This window comes from Gymnoscopelus microlampas (assembly GCF_963454915.1).
Source record: "Gymnoscopelus microlampas genome assembly, chromosome: 17".
Lineage (NCBI taxonomy): Eukaryota > Metazoa > Chordata > Actinopteri > Myctophiformes > Myctophidae > Gymnoscopelus > Gymnoscopelus microlampas.
In genome coordinates, this window is record NC_139954.1 from 34572795 (window position 1) to 34599093 (window position 26299).

Below are 26299 nucleotides of genomic sequence, written 5' to 3' on the forward strand. Positions count from 1 at the left end.
AAATCCACAAGTGGTTATAATGGAATGTTATTATAACTATTAGTAGCCTAGTGGCCCAAAAGCTCAGTGACTGTAAAACAAAAAAAAAGAAAAGGAAAAAAAAGCTATGCACAGAAGCCACCACAAATTCAACATACAATAATATCATACTGACACTGTATTCTGACAGATGCCCATTTCTGAGTCAAACACATATTAAAAAAATAAATAATAATAATCACGACCAATTCCCAAATACAATTGCTTTTAATAGAAAATTACCAGCAGCCGTTTGTCAGCATGCTGGCAGTGACAGGTGCACTCTGGCGAACAGTAACACCAGGCTCAGAGGTACCACTCCTCTCATCAGACGACACAGGGGAGTGGTGGGATGTCATTTATGATCAGTCATTTTGATGTAGCTTTATTCTTACCAGTGCATTTCCTGATTATTGTTTTTCATCAAATCGGCACGTAGCATTTGACACACATAATTTTGTTGACAACTGTTTAGAATTGCAAAGAGACAGGTTTCAAAGACACACAAAAAAATAAACCTCCAGGTCAAACGCCTTTTATCTGTTAACACCACTTTTTGCTCACAACAGAGGATACATTGTCTTTATTATTCTATATATCCGTTAACTAAATTATTCTCCCTTCATATTCTGTACACTCCCAATTGAGGACTTGTCTTTTCTTAACCTGTACTATTTGATAGCGTTCGCGTGCGTGTGTGTGTATATAAAATCCAGTATTATCTTGTTATATATTTCTATTGTTATTGTTAGCAGCAAAGTCTGCTGGAGCATGCTACACCAACATTTCACTGTTTGTACTTGTAAGAGTGAGTGACAAATAAACACTCTTGATTATCTTGAATCTTGAAAAGGTTCATATTGCAGAAGGTTTGAGAATAAATACTTGGGTAATGCACAGAATAAATGGCAAAGAGTACATTTTTACAGTTAAATTAACACTGAGGATTTTGCAGCGTGTACTGTATTAAGTCACAGCCCTCTGATTCAGCATTAGTGATCTGAAAGACCCAAAGAAAACAGCAATGTCTCCAGTGCGCAACATAACTGAACCTCTGCAAGCCATCTGTAATCCTTCTACTCTGTTGTTTCATCCTCTGAGCTTTGCACCATTTGGCTGGCATGTGCAATGTAGTCGAAGGCAGGTAACTGGATGGCAAGCTCACTCCACTTGGTGCATTTGCTGTTCTTCTTGCCATTGAATGTCACCACAAAATTCTTGACATGGAGACATGGACACTCGAGCCCACGGTACAGCGCCATTGACCCCCACCTCTGCAACAGAAGATTTGAGGTTAGTCAATTGGAGTGGACACATCCCTTTGATACTACAGTAAGCAGACTACTCCTTAACAGCTGGCAGGTGCTAGTTCAATATCTTAACTTATCATATTATACACAAATATGAACTGATGTTTATGTTACCATGTATTGTTAAAAGTACTCAATTTCAATTGTGCCATTTTGAACTAAACTGCAAATTCACTACATAATGGGAGCTGTGGCCTCAAATAACACAATCTATAATATCTTGTGGTAATTGCAATCTTGTGATTTTAGTGAATTATTTTTAATAAATTGACTTATTTTCCCCCAAGCTTTGACCACACTGGAGGTCAAGAAGACCTCTCTATGGCTTCCCAAAGCAAGTCATACAATTTCGCTTGGGACCCGAGCTATCTGGCGTCTCCACCAAGGCGAGCAGAGGGCTGAGGAGAGGTTTCAGCATCAGTGACAGTGCAGGGCACTTGGGCATGTAGTGGAAGGAAGGTATGTGCCTGTTTTCATCCTCAATCAGCTTGATATGATGACACCTCAGGTCTGATTGCCAGAATGGTGACAGCCTGGTCTGATCAGCCCAACCCTATAAATGTTTGCTGAACTTCTCCTCAGATGAAACTCACTCCCTTGGTGAATGGACGCTGGCTCGGAAGGTAAGCTAAAACACACTCCAACATTTGTCCTTATATGGCTTGTTAAGACTAATTATGGTTTGTACTCTCTTCCTAGGCACCATAGGGCACTTCATGCATGGACTAGGAACTGTTATTGAAATACCCCAATCTGGGAGGAATTTGTGTTATAGTTTTCCCCTACCTGCCTTTGTTAAAGTTTCCCACCAATAGAAGACGGCTGTTTATGCAAATCAAGTGACTCTGTGGTTGATTTTGGTCAGCACTCCTCACAATATATAAAGATAATAAATCATAGTGCATGTACAGTAGCTAGTTACCTGTCCACAGTCCTTGCATGCTATGAACTCATTGGCTTCGTAGTCCAGACACCTCTCTTGAAGGGTTGTGTTTTCTCTTTGAATGAAACGTTCACTGTAAAAGGATGATTGTTATTATGCCATTTGGTGATTGCTGTCATCGATTTCCAAATATTAAAGCTTACATGATACTGGCATGATACTGACCAAGATAGTAACATACAGTACTAACCATGACACTGACATGATACTGACCAAGATGGTAACATACTAACCATGATACTGGCATGATACTGACCAAGATAGTGACATACTAACCATGATACTGACATGATACACACACACATGATGTAACATGGTAACATTATCATGTTTACAGTGAAAGGATTATCCACACTCTCTTCGGTTATTTCTTAATTTCTTTTTAATAGGTTTACAACAGCAGCAGTCTATCTAGACTAGAGAAACTAGTTTGAAACGCTGAGGAAGTCCGACGTGCTGAAGCGTGTCCGTTTCTCTAGATAGTCTGCTGCTGCGAACCTATTAAAAATAAATTAAGAAACAACTGAAGAGAGTGAATATAATCCTTTCACTGTATATATCCTCAAGAATCTGCAACCAGTTAAACTATAAGAGACTATTCCTGGAGACTCCCCCTTGAGTAGAGCACGCCTTCTCCTGACAGTATTGATCCGGTAGGAGAGTTGCCTAAACATTATCACGTTACATTACATTACATTACATTACAGTCATTTAGCAGACGCTTTTATCCAAAGCGACTTACAATAAGTGTATTCAACATAGGTAGGGAACGAAAACTACTAATCACCAGAAGTTTTAAGTACATTTCCTGCAAAAACAAGCAACCAAGAGTATACCTAGCGCTAAGGTAAAAGTGCAATATATCAGCTACCTACTTTCTTAAACAGATGAGACAAAAATGGCAAAATCAAATGAGCACGAGCTAAAACAAATAAGTGTATCGACTAAACAAGATCCAATAAAACAATACAAAAATAAAACAAGAGTTCGTACAACTAGTTAACAACAAGTAGGCCAGGCAAAGAGGAAGGATAGTGTTTCCTGAAGAGGTGGGTTTTCAGCCTGCGGCGAAAGATGGGCAGTGACTCTGCTGTCCTGACATCAGTGGGAAGTTCATTCCACCACTGTGGGGCCAGAACAGAAAAAAGTCGTGACCGTGTCGATCGACCAGAAGGACCGTTGAGTGGCGAGGGAGTCAGTCGCCCCGAGGTGGCAGACCGGAGTGGTCGGGCAGGGGTGTGGGCATTGACCAAAACCCGGAGGTAAGAAGGAGCTGTTCCTTTCACTGCTCTATAGGCTAGCACCAGGGTTTTAAACTGAATGCGAGCTGCTACGGGGAGCCAGTGCAGAGAACGGAGAAGGATAGTTGTGTGGGAGAACTTGGGGCGGTTGAACACCAGACGAGCCGCAGCTTTCTGAACAAGCTCCAGAGGTCTGATGGCTGATGCCGGAGCACCAGCAAGGAGGGAGTTGCAGTAGTCCAGGCGGGAGATGACAAGAGCCTGGATGAGCACCTGGGCTGTTTTCTCCGTGAGGAAGGGGCGAATCCTCCTGATGTTGTAGAGGAGGAATCTGCAGGACCGTGTCACTGATGCGATGTTAGCCGAGAACGACAGTTGATCGTCCAGGGTCACACCCAGATTCTTCGCAGTCCGAGTTGACGTCACCACAGCATTCTCAATGGTGATGGCCATGTCTCGGTGAGGACAGCCCTTCCCCGGGATGAACATCAGCTCGGTCTTGTCCAGGTTGAGCTTCAGGTGGTTCGTCGACATCCACTCCGAGATGTCAGCCAGACAAGCAGCAATGCGTGCCTCCACTTGTGTGTCAGAGGGGGGGAATGAGAGGATCAGCTGGGTGTCATCGGCATAGCAGTGGTAGGAAAAGCCATGGGAGTGGATGACAGCACCAAGAGATGTAGTGTAGAGAGAGAAAAGAAGAGGACCCAGAACCGAGCCTTGGGGAACCCCAGTAGTGAGCCTGTGTGGTTCTGACACAGACCCTCTCAGCATCACCTGGTAGGAGCGACCCGTCAGGTAGGATGCAAACAGGGAGAGTGCAGAGCCTGAGACACCCATCCCCTCGAGGGTGGAGAGGAGGATCTGGTGGTTCACTGTGTCGAACGCTGCAGACAGGTCCAGGAGTATCAGGACGGAGGAGAGAGAGTTCGCTCTAGCGGCATGGAGCGACTCCGTCACTGCCAGGAGGGCAGTCTCTGTCGAGTGACCCTCTTTGAACCCCGACTGGTTGGAGTCCAGGAGGTTGTTCTGGTGGAGGTAGGAAGACAGTTGTTTAAAGACAGCACGTTCGAGAGTTTTAGATAGGAAGGACAGAAGGGAAACCGGTCTGTAGTTCTTGATCTCAGAGGGGTCAAATGTCGGTTTCTTCAGGAGGGGGGTGACTCTGGCAGTCTTGAAAGCAGAGGGAAAGTAGCCAGACGTCAGAGAGGTGTTAATAAGGTGGGTTAAGAAGGGAAGGAGTTCAGGTGCAGAGGACTGCAGCAGAGGGGATGGGACCGGGTCCAGGGAGCATGAGGTGGGGCGACTAGAGGTAACAAGGAGAAGGACCTCTTTAGAGGAGAGGGGAGAGAAGTGGGATAGAGAGGGTGGGGGAGAGGGAGGAGGAGTAGATGAAGATAGGGAGGGAGGGGTGGAAGGCAGACAGGTGTGGGTAGTGCGCAGGGCATCAGCTGGGGGAGGAGTGAAGGAGGATCGGATATCGTTCACCTTCTTGTCAAAGAAGTTGGCGAAGTCGTCAGGGAGGAGGGAGGAGGAGGGCGGAGGGGGTGGTGGTTGCAGGAGAGAGGAGAAAGTTTCAAATAGTTTTTTAGGGTTGGAAGCAGAAGCCTGAATTTTAGTGCAGAAGAAAGCAGCTTTAGCAGCAGATAGAGAGGAGGAAAAAGTAGAAAGGAGAGTTTGGAAGGTAAGAAGGTCCTCCGGGAGGTTGCCATTTCTCCATTTGCGCTCAGCCGCTCTCAGGCTCCGTCTCTCAGTACGCACTGAGTCCGACAACCAGGGGGCAGGTGGAGTTTGGCGTGCAGGCCTGGTGGTGAGGGGACAGAGATGGTCTAGAGAAGAGGATAGGGTAGAGAAAAGAAGATCAGTGGCGGTGTCAGGGGATAGAAGAGCAAAGGATTCAGGGGCAGGGAGAGCAGAGAGAACAGAGGAGGAGAGATCAGTGGAGGATAGTGTGCGAAGGTTGCGACGTGAGGAAATCATGTGGGTAGGGAGGGGCTGTGAGGGGGGAGAGGAGAGAGAGAGAGAGTAGGACATGAAGTAGTGATCAGATAATTTCTTACCTTTTCTAACCTTTTCACTGGAAAGAGGAGTGACGGACAGGTTAGCTGTAGAGCAGCATCTGGTGAAGATCAGGTCCAGTTGGTTGCCAGCCTCGTGGGTAGGGGGAGATGGGGAGAGAACTAGGTCGAAGGCGGCGAGAAACGAAAGGAGTGGGTCTCGCTGCTTCTCAGTCGGGAGATTGAAGTCACTCAGAAGGATGAATCCAGAGCCATCGACAGGGAAGTGAGAGACTAGAGTGTCCAGCTCTTCCAGTAAGCCACCAGCAGGGCCCGGTGGGCGATAAACAACTGCAATGGTGAGCTTGACTGGATGAGAGACAGTGACCACATGAAATTCGAAGGAGGTAGGAGAGAATTGTGACAGTGAGACAGGAGAGTATTTCCATTTTCTGGAAATTAGTAGACCAGCACCACCACCTATCCGCACGGCTCTGGGAGTGTGAGTGAAAGAGTACACATCTGACAGAGCCGCGGGCGTAGCAGTGTTTTCTGGTGGGATCCAGGTCTCAGTCAGAGCAAGGAAGTTGAGGGAGAGCATGGATGCGTAGGCTGAGATGAAAGCAGCTTTGCCTTCCACCACAGCCGAGTGGCAATTCCAAAGCCCTCCCGTTACCACTTGCTCGACGTGAGTTGACAGAGTAGGATATATTAGATTAGTGGTATCGCGACATCTGGGTGTAACCCAGTGTTTGTGCGACCACCAGGAAGAGGAGAGAACAGGAATAGGAAGAAAACACATTGTAGACCACTAAAGTCGGCTGCAGATGCCTTTGTTCGCCTAAGTCGGGCTTTGACAAAGTCGGCTGCAGATGCCTTTGTTCGCCTAAGTCGGGCTTTGACAAAGTCGGCTGCAGATGCCTTTGTTCGCCTAAGTCGGGCTTTGACAAAGTCGGCTGCAGATGCCTTTGTTCGCCTAAGTCGGGCTTTGACAAAGTCGGCTGCAGATGCCTTTGTTCGCCTAAGTCGGGCTTTGACAAAGTCGGCTGCAGATGCCTTTGTTCGCCTAAGTCGGGCTTTGACAAAGTCGGCTGCAGATGCCTTTGTTCGCCTAAGTCGGGCTTTGACAAAGTCGGCTGCAGATGCCTTTGTTCGCCTAAGTCGGGCTTTGACAAAGTCGGCTGCAGATGCCTTTGTTCGCCTAAGTCGGGCTTTGACAAAGTCGGCTGCAGATGCCTTTGTTCGCCTAAGTCGGGCTTTGACAAAGTCGGCTGCAGATGCCTTTGTTCGCCTAAGTCGGGCTTTGACAAAGTCGGCTGCAGATGCCTTTGTTCGCCTAAGTCGGGCTTTGACAAAGTCGGCTGCAGATGCCTTTGTTCGCCTAAGTCGGGCTTTGACAAAGTCGGCTGCAGATGCCTTTGTTCGCCTAAGTCGGGCTTTGACAAAGTCGGCTGCAGATGCCTTTGTTCGCCTAAGTCGGGCTTTGACAAAGTCGGCTGCAGATGCCTTTGTTCGCCTAAGTCGGGCTTTGACAAAGTCGGCTGCAGATGCCTTTGTTCGCCTAAGTCGGGCTTTGACAAAGTCGGCTGCAGATGCCTTTGTTCGCCTAAGTCGGGCTTTGACAAAGTCGGCTGCAGATGCCTTTGTTCGCCTAAGTCGGGCTTTGACAAAGTCGGCTGCAGATGCCTTTGTTCGCCTAAGTCGGGCTTTGACAAAGTCGGCTGCAGATGCCTTTGTTCGCCTAAGTCGGGCTTTGACAAAGTCGGCTGCAGATGCCTTTGTTCGCCTAAGTCGGGCTTTGACAAAGTCGGCTGCAGATGCCTTTGTTCGCCTAAGTCGGGCTTTGACAAAGTCGGCTGCAGATGCCTTTGTTCGCCTAGCCTTCGTTTGCCAGCCGCTTTGAAAGCTACCGCTTTCAGAGCAGGTGGTTTAAAACAACTTCAACTGATTGCTAATCGTCTGCCAGGAGTGCTGGTCAAACCAGACACTTCACAGGGCAATCAAGTGGCCTATCTTACAGGGTGAAACTACTTCTACTCCAGGGTGCCAATAGCCAACTGCTTTTAGCACAAAAACACAAAAACTACTAGAAACTACAGACTACCACACAAGCTAATAATACAGTACTAATAGAAAAGCACTTAGTGTACAACTACTAGCAGCTTGCTAAATAACAAAAAATGATACTATACTCAACTACCCAGGGGTCAGGAGCTCAATTCTCTTCAGATGTTGTTTACACACTGAACAAGAACACTCTCTACCTGGCTATTTAACCCTTGAGTTGTGCTGGTCAAACCAGACACTTCACAGGGCAATCAAGTGGCCTATCTTACAGGGTGAAACTACTTCTACTCCAGGGTGCCAATAGCCAACTGCTTTTAGCACAAAAACACAAAAACTACTAGAAACTACAGACTACCACACAAGCTAATAATACAGTACTAATAGAAAAGCACTTAGTGTACAACTACTAGCAGCTTGCTAAATAACAAAAAATGATACTATACTCAACTACCCAGGGGTCAGGAGCTCAATTCTCTTCAGATGTTGTTTACACACGTTACCATGATAATGCATTAGCCTCCCCCCCACACACACACACTCACTTAACATCTTTGCTGAAAATAGCTGATCTACCGAGCTCACAGAATATTCCCTCCAGAATAAGGATGCTAGGGTTCAAGTAAAACATAGCTAGAAATATCAGCCGAGAATTGCAATTCGTACCGAAACTGTGGCGTAACATTGACTCTATGCATGTTCTCAATGATCTGGATGTCTTCTCCAGTGCAGACATGTTTGTTGCAGCCTCTGCAACTAAACGCCACTTTAGATGGACTCTCCTTCTTCATCTGCTTCTTCGTCTTCATCTTAGCTCGCAGTACTTTCTCCATTATAGCCTGCATCTGAAAGTCCTCGATCTAATAAAAGAAACAAAAACAACATTTTTAAATCCCTTTTAACTTTTAAATAATTGAAATGATGAAAGCGTAACCGACAGAAGAACATACCCGTTTGTCATAATCTATTTGATTCAAGTTCTTGATTTTGTCAATGGCTTTTAACATCATTTTCTCACGATACTCATTGACACACTCCTTTTCAGCAACCCCGGAGCCCTCCACCTCAACCAGAGTGTAACTGCTGTCCTCCGCTCTTGCTCGACCTTGGGCCTACAAAAGTTAATGACATTGTAAATGGTAAGAGAATTGTGTACTATTTTAATAGATTTACTATATATTGGACAAGTATGTTTTAAGAACCACAACCATCATCACAGACCTGAATCATAGCTATCTCATTGGTCACTAGGCCATATCGGATAACAAAGTTGCACTGTGGAATGTCCAAGCCTTCCTCTGCCACTGTGGTGGCAATCAACAAGTTGATTTCCCCATTCCCGAATTTGTTCAAAACATCCTTTTGCTCTGCCTAATTAAAACAAACATTAAGGAAAGAAGCATCACACGATTAAGCATGTTGCACAAGACACAAAGGGAATGTTTAATCAAAGTGGCATTCGCAAAGGCACACTCACAGAAGTCATTGGTTTAACAACACTCTGGTCCCCTCCTCCAATGACATAGCAGGCTTTGACTTCAACCTCCTTAAATTTGGGGTTTTCCTGAATCCACTGACTTAAAGCAATGGCACTGCGACGTGTCTTGGTGAAAATGATCCCTCTGGCGTTCTCTCTGCTGGTAAACTCCTGCAAAATGATGCGTCTCAGATCTAACAGGCTTTTATTCTCATTAGCTGGAATCTTTGCCAGATCCTGCAGTTCCTCCTTGTTTTCTGCAGAACATAAAAGAGACAAGTTAAAATGCCCCATGTTACCGTATTGAGAACAACCAACATAACTATTTTATTGATATCTTACTGGTATAGAAATATCTATTGGGAATATTCCAGTACCTTTGAATAAATTAAAGAGGAATCTCTCAGTGTCTGTGATGTGTATGGGATCTTCTTCCTCTGGGGCCATTTTTCTCTTCATCTCCTCCTCCTGATATTTGTTCAGGAAACTTAACGCATCACACATGCGTATGGTGTTGCTCAGTTGAAGGCCCTCGTTGTACTGCCGAAGATGCTCAGCACAAACACGCACTTTCTGGTTTTCTTCTTTTGCGGCTGTAAGAGAAAGGAAGATTATTTTACAAAAAACATTTATGCCAGATCACACTATGTTGATTACACTACTTTACAGGCTATCTTTCGATGGGATCACACCAGCCGCAACATGAAATCTGTGTGTAGTGTATGGTGCAATAGAATACATGACACGAGGGAAGTTAGTTTGGTGAAACAGGTAAACTGTGCCAAATGTATTCCTATAGCTTAACAATCCATGGCCGCATGGTCAACTTTTAACCTATGTTAGTATTGATTATACATATAATAACAAAAATAGTTTTTGAAGAGGTACTGGAACGTTTTAACATGTAGTGCTAATGGAAACTAACTGTCTCAACTAGCCAGCATCTGTTGACCCCTTACTTATGGCGTCCTTGCTCAGACCACACCCATCTTCGAACTTGGCCTTCATTATACACCTGTAAGGTTTTGTGGCAAAATCTCTCCAGACATAAACACCTCACACTCAAGACTCACTATTTGAAAACAACACAAGGCACGCTGTCACGGCTGGTAACAAGATGTGAAGCTAATCTAAACTAATCCCAGCTGTAATACAGCGCCGAGACTCGCATGTTCCAAGTTGCTGCTTACCATTTTGTTCTTTTTGGACCACCCACTGCTCATACATCGGAGAGCCGAGGTCACAGGTAGGATGTAGTTCTGCATGTGTGTGAATGGCATTCATCATTACTTTGATTACATCCCCAAAAGGATCCTGAACAAAACAAAAAACAAAACAAAAACAAAACAACATTGTGATTTGTATCAGAGTAGAAAAGCTCCTTGATGATGCTTATGTAACAGTTACTGTAAATGAGTGTACCTGTTTTCTCTCTTCCACAGTTGCAATCTTCTTAAATGGTTTCTGTGTGTTCTCTGCATGGGTCCTTGTCATGATTTTGCAGGCATCCAAGTTTGCACAAATCTACCAAAATAGAGACAAAGATACAATCCGGAATCAAACCAATCCAAAACACGTGCATCTAACTAAAGTTTAACAACAATTTCTCCCCAATTTCTATTGGGGAGAAATTACTATTTGTACACTACTTCATTGTGTCGGGCTGAGAGTTGAACCAAAAAGCTGTTTTCAATTTTTCCCTTTGTGGTAAAAGAGTATGACAGGCATAGTAAACTTTATGGCTGCCCAGCGTGCAGGGGCCATGTGGAACATTGGAAACAGCTTGGCAGGGCAATCAGGGTGCTAAACGAATAAGGCAAGGAGGGCGTGGCAGAGCTTCAGAAGCAAGGCATTCGAATGACTGCAAATGAAGGGATGAGATTGGGGATGCTTGTCGTGGTAAAGAGCATTTACACGCAGAATGTGCTCCTCAGCTTTCTCCAGTTTGGTGGCCCCTCCGACGCCTGGCGAAGCAGTCAGACCCAGGATCTGAGGGATGGGCATGGGCTCCTTCTGCTCCTTCTTCAGCTTGGAATTCTTGTGCTTCTGCTTCAGGTAGCGCATCATTATGTGGTTGTAGACTCCTCCTTTCTTAGTGTGGTGACACTCATCTATCACAAGCAGCGTCAAATCTACAGGAGAGAGACATGTTACACTCTGATGGGGTAACACCACTTTTTTTCCACAAACCATTACAGGCATGTATAAGATATTTCCATTATAGATGGAAAAAACTCTGAGATTGCATAAGATGCTTTATAAATCAAAGCAGAACAGAGGGACCAAGATATGCATGATGGATACAGACAAGAGTATACAGTAGTTAAGAATAGCACTGTGTGTACACTACAGTGGCACTCTGGTAGTTTATTTACCTGCATCCAAAACCCAGCTTTCTTTTCTTTAATGTTTTTTAAAGTAAATATAGAGGTGGTTCATTTTCACTCACAAATTACAGTATCCCTATGCCTGAGAGGTCCTCCCACACAAACCATCTCTTTTCTAGGAACTTAACGCTGCAGTTTAAGCCACACGACCACAGTTACCAGAGACCGCTCCTTCAAAAATAACTCTTGTAACAGCGGGGATTTCGCAACGCAGTGTAAGGTGACAAAGTGTACAAATTTGTGACTACGACTTTAACCAGAATGGTACAAATGCATCCCCTGAGAGGGAGAATGTTGGGTTTGGAATGCGTCCGTGTGATGCGGTGATCGAGGCTCTCATGTGAATATGATCAGACGTACACTGATGGCTTGAACAGACATGTGGTCTGGAAGCTAGCGGATAGGAAAAAAAGAGAGAAAAAAAGCCCTCAGGCGTTTCAACAAACAGCATATGTTCCACTGAGATGGCTATTCCACCTCGGACTGTTGAGTGCCAGCGAGAACGACCAGAAGAGCCGGAAGAGTTTGACAAGATCCTGTCAGATTTATTGTCAGGGGAGATGTTGCGAGTCCTCCTGTTTGTCTCCTACTCCAAAACCTGGCAATGCCTCTGGCAAAGGCCCGATAGGCTTCAACTAACGGCACTGAAGAATGTTCTCGACACGCCACAGGATTTAAAATAATATAGTTGGTATACCTGTCTGTTGATTTATTCACATGCATTAATGCTAACCCAAAATGAAAGATGAGTATGTATAGAACACCTAAAGTACATAAGAATTCCAGATGGACCTCTTTGAATATTTGCATGTTTTGGACAGGCTCCGAGATGGCCCTTTTTGTTTTGTTTCCCCTCATGTGTAAAATGCATATTGTGTGATTAACCAAATTGAAGCCACACAGAAATATTCCAACCGGACAGTAAAATCCTGAGTGTTAATGTAACCTTGAGTGTGTACAAATCGAACCAAATGGAGCCTTATGTGTCCATTTGGTTCCATCTGCACACTCTCAGAGTTAAATGAACACTCAGTATTTGATAGTGTAGCGTGAATGGTTAAGCTGTGTCATATCATTCCATTCTGCGTTGCTGTGCTTGACGCTCGCTGTATCATGTGGAAACTGAAAGGAAGAAATCGTAGTGAACGTCTCACCGCTTAACTGAATCCCTTCGTCTTCTCCGCTATTGGCTCTCTCCAAGTAATTCTCTAGAATCTGGGCTGTGCATATGATGACATCATTCTGCTTCACGATCTCTGTGAAAGAGATTTTGCACTGGGAATCTCCGCTGACTCTCTCCACTTTGTAGCTGTGCTTCAGAAAGTGCCCGAATTCTTTGTTATAATGCTGGTCCACAAGGGGCACCTGTTGGACATCAGAATGAGTGTTAGTTTAACCACATTAACCCTGGTGTCCCTATTTTGGGTATTTCATTATACTGTATGTGAAGATCCCCCCCTCCAAAAAAATAAGAATCTATTTTCAATATGTGTCGTATGTATATAGGGCTTAAGACAGAAGAATAATGGTCAAAATGGCAGTATAAGCTCCGAGGGCAGTGACAGTTAAGAATAATTTGCAATGACGTACAGTATAACTTGAGTTAACTCACATTCCAATGAATAACCGAGTACAACAGCTGTATATAAAGTCTGAAGTTCATTGATGCCTGAAAACAGTTCATGATCATAATAAATAATAAATTGTTTAGACTCTACTGACAACATTGCAGCACAGATGTGTATCTAAAAAGACATTTTGTTTGAGGCAGGGATTCAAATTGGCCGTACAATAATTTGGAATATTTACAATTTCAGGAGGTTCAGCGGGAGAGCACTCCCGTTTCTGCCAAGAAAAATACTACAAATGTGTTCTTTTCTAATGTTTCCAGCAATAAGCTATAAATCCATATAATGATTTTTTTAAGGGGATCTTTCTCAAGTTGGTCCCCCCAAAGCAGTATTTTAAGGCACGGTCACACATTACAGTGCAGTGTCTGGGAAAACGATTTAATATGAATTGGGATAAGTACTGACAGTGATTTTCCAACGCTGAGCACTATGTCGGTGCCAAACGGTAACAAAAGGAAACAGGATACAAGTATCTAAACCTTAAGGCATGTAATTTGTGGTGAGCCGGACCACTGGTTTAAATTCACTGAGAAGCACAGAAATGGCTTGGGATCTTCAAAGGAACTTAAATAGGCCAGTATACAGTGTAGTACAGTATATAAATAGAGGTCATCTGTGAAAGACGCTGGTCTGTTGTACCTGGTTCACCAGAACAACCACTTTCCCTGATCGTCCCTCTATTTTCCTGGCATCCAGATGTTCCTTGGTAATATAGACAGCAACTCTGGTTTTACCACTTCCTGTAGGCAGGCATACGATGATGTTTTTTCCCTCCAAGGCGGGTCTAGCAACGTCCAGCTGATAATCTCGAAGAACAATGTCTGTTTTTTTGGCACTTCCAGCAATGGCTGCGGTGTTGGTTTCTTCTGCAAAGCAAAGCAAAGAAAAGCAGAGGTTTCAGACCAATGTCCACGTCGGCAACCTGCAATTACTGTATACAGTAGGCAACGGTTACAACATTCCTAGCACAAGAAAAGCTTTGCTCGTCACTGTTTGAGGTTTTGGTTTCCTAGTAAACTCAAGGTATTTAAATTATTTATTGAGTCATATTGCCCATCATATGAGTATCCACTGAACACTTTAAAATCACTTTTATAAACACTGTTGTGTCTCAGTAGAACACCTTTGAAGCTGCACGTCATTGCTGTTTAGCAGAAACCTCATATGTCCAAAACTGTTACTTTTCAGGAAATGGAGAGAAAAACCCTGGTGTTCCAATGTACCCAATGTAGTTACTATTTAGTCACAAGCTCTTGCTATTACTTTTCTTTCGTTAAATATTCATAAAACGTAACCACTTTCACTTAAAAAACGTGACCCATCCTCCTGACGCGTTATGAGCTTGTATATCGGCTACTTTTGTGTGACACTGTAGTATGATGAATTAAGGCATTCATTTATGGGGGGAAGAAAACAAAACGTTTAAATATGGAGATACAGTTTCCTGCCCGACAGGAAGCGACGATTATACAAGTACACAAGAGTAAAGTTTCAAATGAGATCACATGTAAGATGGGGCCAAGAACTATTCTAATTGCCACTAAAATGTCCCTTTTCTACAGCCCCATTCACTCAGGTACAAATTCCCCCAGTTATGCGTTCAGAGCACAAATATGTTGTTTTTCAGTGCACAAAGCTTCTAAAGCTCTGCCTCAGACTTGGTATGCCAGAGGTTAAAGTGCTGTCTCACGTAGCTGTATGAAACTACACTTCAGTAATACAGTACAACAGTGGTTCTCAACCTTTTCAGGCAACCTTGAACTGGGGGGACCCCCCCCACACACACCCTGATCCTGATAAGCACTTGGAATGTAGGAGTTGAGACATTACATTTAGTTTGACTCGGTTCCACAGATAAATATTGTGAAAATAGCAGTTGTGAGCTAGCAGTTGTGAGCTTGAAGATAGGCTATTTTTTTTTTACAATTTTTGCCTTTCTTATATTATTTGACAATTTGGCCAATGTTTGACCATTTTTTATAGTATAGTTTGTTGATTACCTTTGTTGCAGTAATGGTATTTTTAAAAATGATTATCATTTATTTATTTTAGGTATTAAAAGAGTCTTAAAAGTCCTTAAATTGTCACTTCACTGTCATCTGGGGACCCCCCAAAATTCTGTGGGACCCACAAGTTGAGAACCACTGCAGTACAAAGCTAATGGAGGTGGGGAGATAGGACCTAAATTCAATAGGAAGTAGACAGTGGGCTTTGTGGACGCTTGCTATTTTATTAACAGTTACCAGATCCCAAACTTATTAAGGAGGAAATTCAACTAATAGCCATATTTAATAATATAGGCCAGAAAACCCACAGGGCTGGTTGTTCTGTTTGATTGAGAATATTGAAACTCAATAAGATTCAAAGAAGGCCAACACAAATCTCAGAACACACATGCAACCACTTTTTTGGTAATGCAGGCCAAACTGATAATTCACAGCAAACAACCACTCACAGATTTATCATATTATAAAAGAGTTTGAGGCCAATTGTATTTAGATGTTTGTACAACATCAAATGTGATGTGTGAGAGCATGACACGCATGTGTGCGTGCACACACACACACACACACACACACACACACACACACACACACACACACACACACACACACACACACACACACACACACACACACACACACACACACACACACACACACACACACACAAAAGTGATTTAGATTTCCGGAGCTTTCCCTGCCTGTCTCCTGTTTGTTTTCATATCCCTGGTGTCATTAACCGACTTGTAAGTTTCACTTAGGATTCCAGAAATATTTCAGTTTGATTCTGTTTTAAGCAGAGCTATAGTATATGAACACAATGTAAACTGAATTATCACTATCTTAACAATGGAAGAGTTTTGGTGTTAGCGGCACGTTAACTATGAACAAATAGAGGATAATCGCAGGATTTAGTTCTGACAAGCTGTACTGTTAAAGCGCATTATAAAGAACACCCTTATCCAAACACTTGGGTGGGGATAAACGAGGCATTACTGTATTAATGTTGTCAGAGTTCAATGCAAAATGTTGCTGTGAAGCACATAATTGTCTGTATTGGCATTAAACATTCCCTTTAGATTAGTTTACAATTCAGCGTCATGGCGTTACTGTAGCATGTGTTTGCAATTGAAGGGCATGGCTATGCTCCGTACTCTTTAACCTCTAGTTATGTGGCTTGTCATGTTACACACATGGAACATATTCAGGAGATTAACACGGCAGACTGGAGAAACGCTCCTATTGAAAGTCCATTCTCATGTGACTTTTTCTGGCACTGTAAACTATAACTCTCAAGTCTAAATCAAACTCCAAGCACCCAAAATACAGTGGGAAAAATATGTCAAAGGAATGCAACATTATTGAATACGGTATACCATGTTTGTTATAAGCTGGTAATATGATGCTTTTTATGTCGACATAAGTTTAGATGAGTAAGGAATCTATTTCCTCATGAAATAAATAGATGTACAATAGATAATACTCAAAATATGATGAGACAGACAAACATGAGTAAAACTAAGAGTGTGCTAGTGGCCCCTAGAGGCCGTGCTGCTCCTTATACCAAACTGGACCAAAATGGTCCAGTATGGAAATGTTAAATTATTATTTATTTAAATGCATTTTCAAAACACGTATTTGTATCTCAAATACATTTCTCAGACCGGTATTTTTGTATAGATATATTTTTCGATCCTGTATTTGTAATTTGTATCAAAAATACCTTTTGCTGTACTTTTGCCTATCTCTGCGATTTTGCCCACCTTTGCTCTAGGATAAGCTCTAAAGCACCCTAGCTCGCTCATGTCATTATCTAACTGTTACAGAGGTCCTATACTGACTGGTTGTTGTCCCCTTTGCTTTGCACTGTACAAGATGAGAATGTCCTTTATGTCTGTGTATGTTTTGTGTTATTCCATTTAGTACAACATTTTTGTTGTCTATCACAATGTTATGCCTTTGGCTCATACAACCTAAATATTGTATCTCATGATTCTCATTAAAGAAAATATAAAAGGTGGATTAAATTTAGGTGGTGGGTTTCAAAGTTAGCTGACAAGGACAGCTGCCCAGCATAAACGTAGAAAGATGATTGAGTGCATGTGATTTTGATTGTATGTGAACCGGTTATTTCCTTCTTCCTGTGTATTCCCATTCCAATTTATGGGTGTTTTTATAAATCCTGTAAGGTGTGCTATCTACCTAACCATTAATTATATAAATTAAGAATATTACTTATATTTGTTTCCTATGAATGCAAATAGGCAGTTGTTGTGTGAAGCGTACATTCATTGGTTCTGGCTGTGGCACCGGCATGCATTTGTGTGTTGAGGGGTGGGGGACCTGAGGCAGTCTTAGGCCCAGGGCCAGGGTCCCACTCCCAGGGTCCCATGGACTTATGATAAAACAAAAATGTTTTGACAAGGCTTTTCAAGCTGACAGTGAAGAAAGAAATTTCAACCATGTATACAGTACATGAAACTTGCTCAAGTGCAAGTCCCATAAATTATTTTTGCATTTGTGTTTGATATGCATAACACACATTGCCTTTATTATTCATATTAAATTATTGACTTATTCTATGTTAGTTTTTGTATTATTATTATTGATTTGTTTGTTCTGTTTGCACTAATCTAATTATCAGCCTACAGTATAATGCCAGAGGGTAGCGTCAGAAGAACATCATGGGGACACTCTGGTTAGGGTTCATCGTCTGTGGACCATGAATGCACTCAGCGAGTTTCTGGCAATCCTCTCTACATTTGGATGCAACTATTGTACAAGAGGAAATGTCTAACAGCTAGAACAAAGGCTTTGGGTGTCATCAGATGCAATTGGGTGCATCCCCTGGGGAGTGAATGCACTAATCAAATTCCAATATAGCAAGTAGAATGGCCTAATGGTGGCGCTAGAGGAAAGGAAATTTGGTTACCAAAACCAGTTGGGTCCACGTGCTGGGGAGCATTTATGAATGACAGACAGACAGACTTTGCAATTTTAGCAGGGCTAAAGGGTTTTGTTTCAAAGCTTGCTTTCCTAACCGATTTGTAGACATATTTTTGACGTACCCTTTCTAAATCATTCAACAGATATTGGCAGCATTCACAGAGTGAAGTAAAGATAAATAAAAACAACTGAAATAACTGTCAGTCAAACTGTTATTTCTGTTTTCATATTTCCAATATTATGAGGCTCTTAAGATTGATGAGGCCTTTTACAATAATATTATAACTTCAAAGAGAGTTAATTGCTTGAACATCTGGTCATGATTCAGTGCTTTCAGAATATGGCCATGGTATCAAAGAGTAACGTAACAGAGGAAGACTTATATTTCATCCTATAAATGCTGTGTGTCAGATGTGATCAAATACAGACATAGGTCTGAAAGGAGATGAGAGATACAACTATACTAAACCATTATACAAAACATTCAGCTCCTGATATATGGCAAAGAGGAAACTCTTTGCCATGTACTTTAAAACACTTTCTTTGGTGAAATTTGCCATTTAGCAAAGTGAAAGTGATGCCTGCCTAGCCTACTCAGAGCAAAAGTGATGTCTATCTTCTCAAAGCAAAAGTAAACTAAAGTGATGAGTGTTTACTCAAAGCAGAAGTGATGCATCCCTACTCGATGCGAAAGAGAACTGTGCCTTGAAGAGTCCAGGGATAATGTCCTCTCTGGGTAGAATGCTACTGGCTACGCTGTGTCATTATGGCATCATAGACTTTCTTCCTATGCCTACTCAAAGCGAAAGAGTAATACTGATATGTGTTTGGATGCGTGTGAATCAACTGTCAACAAATGTGGTTCCTATGGTTTACAGAATGAGTGATTCAGGAAAAAATACATTTGTAGTCAAGCAGGTGAGCTTGATATGGCTGAAATTGGAGGTTGAAAAACTGAGGTCATGCAACAACAAAAAAATCATGCAAGGTGCATTCTCTACCACAAATAAATATAATATGCAAACAAGGGCAGCCATGCTTTGTCGGCACACTGCAAAATCAATGTGCACAAGAAGAAGCTATTCAAAAATAGCAGATATACAAGCTCATAGCGCGGCACCGAGTGCCGCGCTATGAGCTTTTTAGATCTGCTATTTTAGAAAAATCGAGAAAATTACGTCATAATGACGCAGTGAAGCCAGCAGTAATCTACCCATAGAGGACATACCCTCAGACCACCATAACGGGTCTGTGTTTTCCCTAATCACCTTTTTTTCTACTTTTTCTTTTTTTTACTCCTGACCGGTTTGCATATTGAATCTTGAGCAGTGAATATTGTACATGAATCACTATGAGCCCCACCTGGTTCTGAAAGATCCAAGTCATTTACCAGTTGCCTGGTTTCAACACATTCTTCATTGTATAGGTCTGAAAAGAGATGAGAGATACAACTATACTTCACCATTACACAAAACATTTAGATCCTGATACCATTGTTGACTGGATGATTTAAAATAACTCTTAATAAACAATGATCTTCTAAAGTCGATTCCATGACATTCAGTTCATGTAAGATGCATTGATTGACTCAAATGCACCATCCTCTGGTTTCTTTTACACATTGCATATTTTTCAGGATTTTGATTAATAAATACTGTATTCATGCAGCTGTTTACTACTTACTAGTACTAGAATCTTGCTATACTGTTGTCAGGGAGTCAGAATTACATTTGACATTTGTCAAACGTATCCTACAGAATACTGTATTGTCCTTGTTGTGGCTGTTGGGCAGAAACCTCTAAAATGTTCAACTTGTTTTTTTTATTAATTCCCTACTGCGTCATACTACAGTGTCACAAAAAACTAGCAAAAACATCAGATCTACAAGCTCACAAAATGCAGCGATGTGACGCGTTGTGAGCTTCTAATCTAGATTCCATTTTTGTAAATGTTTTAAGTGGTCTGTGGATTTGTAAAAATATTGAGCCAACGAAAAGCATTAACAAAGAGCTTATGACTAAATATTAACTACATTGGATCCATTGGAACACAGGTTAATCTTTCCATTTTCTGAAAAGTATGTGTTTTGTACATACAAGGTTTCCACCCGACAGCGACTATATGCAACAACAGTGAGCCTCTCCCATCAGAGACCAACCTCAACAGTACCTTCTGTTGTGTCATTGTTGTCCAGTGACTCTTCCTGTAGGATAGAACAGCCTTCTCCTCCCTCTGTTGCAGCATCACTTCTTGCAAGTTCACCCTCATCTGTCAGTGGAGACGGGCCATCAGTCTCACCTGTGACACGCAAGCACGAACGCACACACATATCAAATCCTCGTATTTATATATAATTTATTGTATTTATATGCCCTATTTAAAACAGCTTGGTCAATGGCTCAATGCTCAATGTACATTGAATTGAAGGAAAAAGTATGTGCCCACTATAACACTGTACTAATGTGAAATTAAACTGAATATACGTACAAGTTGCACAGTTTAAAGTTAAAAATTTTAATGATTCTTTAGCTCCATTAAGAACCTTTCACTCCGCTGTACAGCTCCGAGATGAGGTTCTATGTCGTTGTCATCCAGAATCGGTGGAACGTCCGCCAATGCTCCGCTGTTTACCCTTTTGTATACATCGTATCCCAAAACTAATGGTAGATTCCAAACCGCACGGATGTTTAAGGTTTGGTCCGGGGCATAACATTTTAGGTCCGGAGAGAAACTACCCGTTTAAATCGCTTATTTAGTCAGCCTGTGACCATGTTTCCCATTCAACCCGGAAAACCCCCCTACGTCCACTGCCAGTACTGCTCCCGGTTTGGCTACAATGGGAAACATGGCCACAGGCTGACTAAATAAGCGATTTAAACGGGTAGTTTCGCTCCGGACCTAAAATATTATGCTCCGGACCAAACCTTAAACATCCGTGCGGTTTGGAATCTACCATTACTTTTGGGATACGATGTATACAAAAGTGTAAACGGCGGAGCCTTGGCGGATGTTCCACCGATTCTGGATGACAACCACATAGAACCTCATCTCGGAGCTGTATAGCGGAGTGAGAGGTTCTTAATGGAGCTAATGATTCTTATGCATAAATAAAATATGAACTTTTATGAGAAGCATTCCTTTAGATCTCTACTGAATATACCTTGTATGTCATTGGAAGGACTCCCTCCTGTTAGATCCTCATATAGGATTAGGTGCTCCGTATTACGCAGAACTTGCAGGAATGTGGAGAACCATCCTGGCCGACATCTCACAATTCTTCTCAGAAGTTCACGAGCTCCATTCATATTTCCTTTGTTTTCTGTTTCAGCAAGTATCTAGAACATGAACATGAGTTAGTATGCAATCAGATTCAGAGCAAGTTGCTCATCTAAACATGACTGCAATGTTAGTCTGCCATCTTCTGGTCAATGCCTGCAAAGACGAATGACTAGTGCCCAACTATCCATTTGAGCCCATTTCAGCAAAGCCAAGATCAGCAAGATGTTTCTGCATGTGGCAAGCCATTTTAACATTTAATCACATTTCGTCACCTTGCTAAACTAATGGCCTAAGTCATTTTTTGAGGAAAATGATATTTTTGCCTAAGTCAGCTTCTTATGACACTGGCCACCTCTGGTAAAATCGCCCATCTCCTGATTGAAAAGGATCATGCTGTTCACTACTTAGGCCAAAATAGGCCTTTTTTTGGCCTAAGTCACATGGTTTGTGACTTATAGCTAGGCAGATAACAGGCGAAAAACAGGCGAATCGTTCACTTCCGGATAAAAGCGCCAAAATTGGTACACATACTCCTTGGGTAGTACTGTTTTGATAAAATCCGTTAGCCACCTGAAAATTCAAGATGGCGGCCATTTTTCAAGATGGCCGCCATTGAATATACAGTAATATTACATTCCCCAAACAAATCCCATAGATACAAGCGCCAAAATTGGCAAACATACTCCTTGGGTATTGCTCTTTTGATAAAAACCAAAGATTTTAAGATGGTGGCCATTTTTCAAGATGGCCACCATTGAATATACAGTAATTTGCAGTAATTTCACAATAAAATGTCATAGATATGCACCAAAATTGGCACACACACTCTTTGGGTATTGCTCTTTTGATGACACCTGTTACCCATGTAAAAATTCAAGATGGCAGCCATTTTTCAAGATGGCCACCATTGTACAGTAGGCTATATACAGTCAAATCACATTTAGAAGTAAAATAGCTTAGAAGCAAGCACCAAAATTGGCTCATATACCATTCTTTTAATAATATTTTAGCAGCCACCTAAAAATTCAAGATGGCGGCCATTTTGCAAGGTGGCCGCCATTGAATATACACTAATAATGCATTTCTGAATAAAAATCACCATAATATGTCCTATTTGAGTAATCTTGGTGTCAAATCATACATTTTTCACTATGTAGAATCTGAATCTGGACCCATGGACTGACTTCACTGGCTTCCTTGTACCATATATCAGCCCCGGAATCCTAATCTTCTGCTAAATTAGGGGATCATGCTATGTTATAAGTCTATTATGTGTAGCATTTTCTTGTACAAGACAAAGAGGAAGGGTAGTGTTTTCAGCCTGCGGCGAAAGATGGGCAGTGACTCTGCTGTCCTGACATCAGTGGGAAGTTCATTCCACCACTGTGGGGCCAGAACAGAAAAAAGTCGTGACCGTGTCGATGGACCAGAAGGACCCTTGAGTGACGAGGCAATCAGTCGCCCCGAGGTGGCAGACCGAAGTGGTCGGGCAGGGGTGTAAGCATCGACCATAGCCCGGAGGTAAGAAGGAGCTGTTCCTTTCACTGCCCTATAGGCTAGCACCAGGGTTTTAAACTGGATCCGAGCTGCTACGGGGAGCCAGTGTAGAGAACGGAGAAGGATAGTCGTGTGGGAGAACTTGGGGCGGTTGAACACCAGACGAGCTGCAGCTTTCTGAACAAGCTCCAGAGGTCTGATGGCAGATGCCGGAGCACCAGCCAGGAAGGAGTTGCAGTAGTCCAGGCGGGAGATGACAAGAGCCTGGATGAGCACCTGGGCTGCCTTCTCCGTGAGGAAGGGGCGAATCCTCCTGATGTTGTAGAGGAGGAATCTGCAGGACCGTGTCACTGATGCGATGTTTGCCGAGAACGACAGTTGATCGTCCAGGGTCACACCCAGACTCTTCGCAGTCCGAGTTGACGTCACCACAGCATTATCAATGGTGATGGCCATGTCTCGGTGCGGACAGCCCTTCCCCGGGAGGAACATCAGCTCGGTCTTGTCCAGGTTGAGCTTCAGGTGGTGCGTCGACATCCACTCCGAGATGTCAGCCAGACAAGCAGCAATGCGTGCCTCCACTTGTGTGTCAGAGGGGGGGAATGAGAGGATCAGCTGGGTGTCATCGGCATAGCAGTGGTAGGAAAAGCCATGGGAGTGGATGACAGCACCAAGAGTTGTAGTGTAGAGAGAGAAAAGAAGAGGACCCAGAACCGAGCCTTGGGGAACCCCAGTAGTGAGTCTGTGTGGTTCTGATACAGACCCTCTCAGCATCACCAGGTAGGAGCGACCCGTCAGGTAGGATGCAAACAGGGAGAGTGCAGAGCCTGAGACACCCATCCCCTTAAGGGTGGAGAGGAGGATCTGATGGTTCACTGTGTCGAACGCTGCAGACAGGTCCAGGAGTATCAGGATGGAGGAGAGAGAGTTCGCTCATGATGTATGACAGATCAAGCGCAGCTGAAGGTGTTGATGATGCAAGGTTGGACATGTTTGCTCGGAAGCAGAGACCATATGAAGCCATTCCTCCAACACGATCAGCGCTGAAGGAGCACGTGGTGGGGCAGTTTGCATGTGTCCATGACCCCTAGAACTATGTCGGCAGGAGTCTTGTACTCCTGGCAGGGTTACCCAAGCCAAACAGGTCGAAGGGTAGAGACTAGACGAAGGGTGATCCCAGGGCGCTATTACTACTTGTAATCTACACTTGCAAGATCCGCTTGTCTCTCAGCGCTAATCTATGTGATTTTATTGCAAAATGTAGCAATACTGTATATTAAATGGCAGCCATCTTGAAAAAGGGCCACCATCTTGAATTTTTAGGTGGCTGCTAATATGTTATTAAAATAATGGTATATGAGCCAATTTTGGTGCTTGCTTCTAAGCTATTTTACTTCTAAATGTGATTTGACTGTATATAGCCTACTGTACAATGGTGGCCATCTTGAAAAATGGCTGCCATCTTGAATTTTTACATGGGTAACAGGTTTCATCAAAAGAGCAATACCCAAAGAGTGTGTGTGCCAATTTTGGTGCATATCTATGACATTTTATTGTGAAATTACTGCGAATTACTGTATATTCAATGGTGGCCATCTTGAAAAATGGCCACCATCTTAAAATCTTTGGTTTTTATCAAAAGAGCAATACCCAAGGAGTATGTTTGCCAATTTTGGCGCTTGTATCTATGGGATTTTGTTGGGAAATGTAATATTACTGTATATTCAATGGCGGCCATCTTGAAAAATGGCCGCCATCTTGAATTTTCAGGTGGCTAACGGGTTTTATCAAAACAGTACTACCCAAGGAGTATGTGTACCAATTTTGGCGCTTTTATCCGGAAGTGAACGATTATTCCCGGTATCTGCCTAGCTATTAAGCCAAATTATTTACTGATTTAGGCCATTTTGTTTTTTTTGTGCTTTTTTTTGGGGCCTAAGTCAGATTTAATCCTATTTAAACTTATTTAAATCTCTTATGTTACATAACTGACAGACAGTGTTATTTCTATTTAAATAGTCATAATTTGTTATAAACATTTTGGGTGAAATGATTAAGAAATATCATATAGTTTTGTTTTGGATCAGTTTTTCATTTTTCCTGAAAAACTTTTAGAAAAATGACTCGTTCGTTTTTGATTCGTTTAGCAAGGTGACGATTTGTTATTTATTTAGACATCAAAAGTATGAAACGTATCTTTTCATTTGATATCAATGCTTTTGGGAAAATTGATAACTATCCTACTTTCAACCCAAATTCGGCACAAACATGGTCTAGCATGGAGTCCGCTTTCCGTATCCGGTCATTTGCCACACGCATGCACTTTCCGCTTCCGTATCCTCTCTCGGCAGACTTGATAACTTGATAAGCAAGTTGCTGACAACGCCATAATACAGCCTAGTCAGTCACACACAAGCTCTCACAACTTACAATTTCACTGTCCTCTTGGGTGAGAATGCCTTCAGAGCAGCAGCCTTCGCACACATCATTCGTTTTCATGTCCAAAAGATTACTAGAGAGAAGTTCAATAAGTCGAACACAGTAATCATTATCTGCCTCCACTTTGGGGCTTGGAAGATTGGCCTCCACATAATCAGCTGCATATTGACAACCTGCGGCAGACAGCGCGTCAACAAACTCCCTGAACCAGCCGTCTTTATGTGGCTTCTTTATGACGATATCTATGAGGGATTCGGCTGCATTTATGTTACCGTCCCTGGCCTGGCTCCTGATCCGCTCTTTCTGCTCACTGTCAATAGACTGCATAAGATCCAAAACAGGCTCGACTTGGATGAGTCTTCGTAACCTCGGTCTGACGCTGTCAATGAGATTTACTTTCAGTGCGTTATCATCATCCGATTCCATCGTGAATCACCTAATAATTCACAACATGTACGATAAACTGGACAGGACTATTAAAGGGCAGACTCTACCATACACTGAATACACCGTGACTGTGTCACTCACTCACTGTGACTCGAGTCTTCTAATAGTTTTTGTTTCGTTTCTCCAGAAATATACTGTAAGTGTATGTGTCCTACTCGGACACTAGATGTCAGTGTGCGATACATATTGGTCTTTACTACACCGTCTAGAAGACAAAACTCCAAGAGAGCTCGTCCCAATACAGTAGAATTCACATATGCCTAAATAAAAAGCTTAAAACAGGGCTATAAGTAATGGCTGTTAACATGTTATGCAAACCTGTTAGCTCTAAATGAATTCAGACTAATGATTTGTTTTTAATTGGACAGAGATTTTAAAAAACCTTAATTTACTGCAGGTGTCGGGGGCGGTAAGGGACCTGGATATTGGATAGGGGCACTGGCCCCAAAAAGTTTGAGAAATACTGATCTATCTAGATGCCATGATGCAACTGTATACACTTACACACTTGTCAGTTTGTCATCATATAAATATAAAATCTTGATAATACAGGTAAAATTGTGTTTTATTTTTATTGTTCCCACAGCTACAGAACCAACTTATGTGCTATGTTGCATGACACA

At 42.6% G+C, this 26299-nt stretch overlaps 1 protein-coding gene across 4 annotated transcripts; it reads right to left on the reverse strand.

Moving 5' to 3' along the window:
* Nucleotides 1-227: 227 nt before the first annotated feature.
* Nucleotides 228-25743, reverse strand: ifih1 (interferon induced with helicase C domain 1). 4 transcript variants are annotated; one of them, XM_084085249.1, is made up of 16 exons: nt 25221-25743; nt 21175-21349; nt 20184-20312; nt 19377-19442; nt 13705-13928; nt 12589-12799; nt 10962-11179; nt 10470-10571; nt 10238-10361; nt 9425-9640; nt 9048-9304; nt 8792-8941; nt 8521-8682; nt 8237-8430; nt 2251-2344; nt 228-1292 (listed from the first exon to the last, which is right to left on the reverse strand). In XM_084085249.1, exons 1-16 carry the CDS (start codon nt 25653-25655, stop codon nt 1095-1097), a joined length of 2955 nt encoding a protein of 984 aa, XP_083941375.1. In that variant the 5' UTR covers nt 25656-25743; the 3' UTR covers nt 228-1094. The 4 variants fall into 4 exon arrangements, with proteins under 4 accessions (XP_083941375.1, XP_083941374.1, XP_083941377.1 ...); XM_084085248.1 differs by having other exon boundaries at nt 13705-13931; XM_084085251.1 differs by lacking the exon at nt 19377-19442.
* Between the last annotated feature and the right edge of the window lie 556 nt (nt 25744-26299).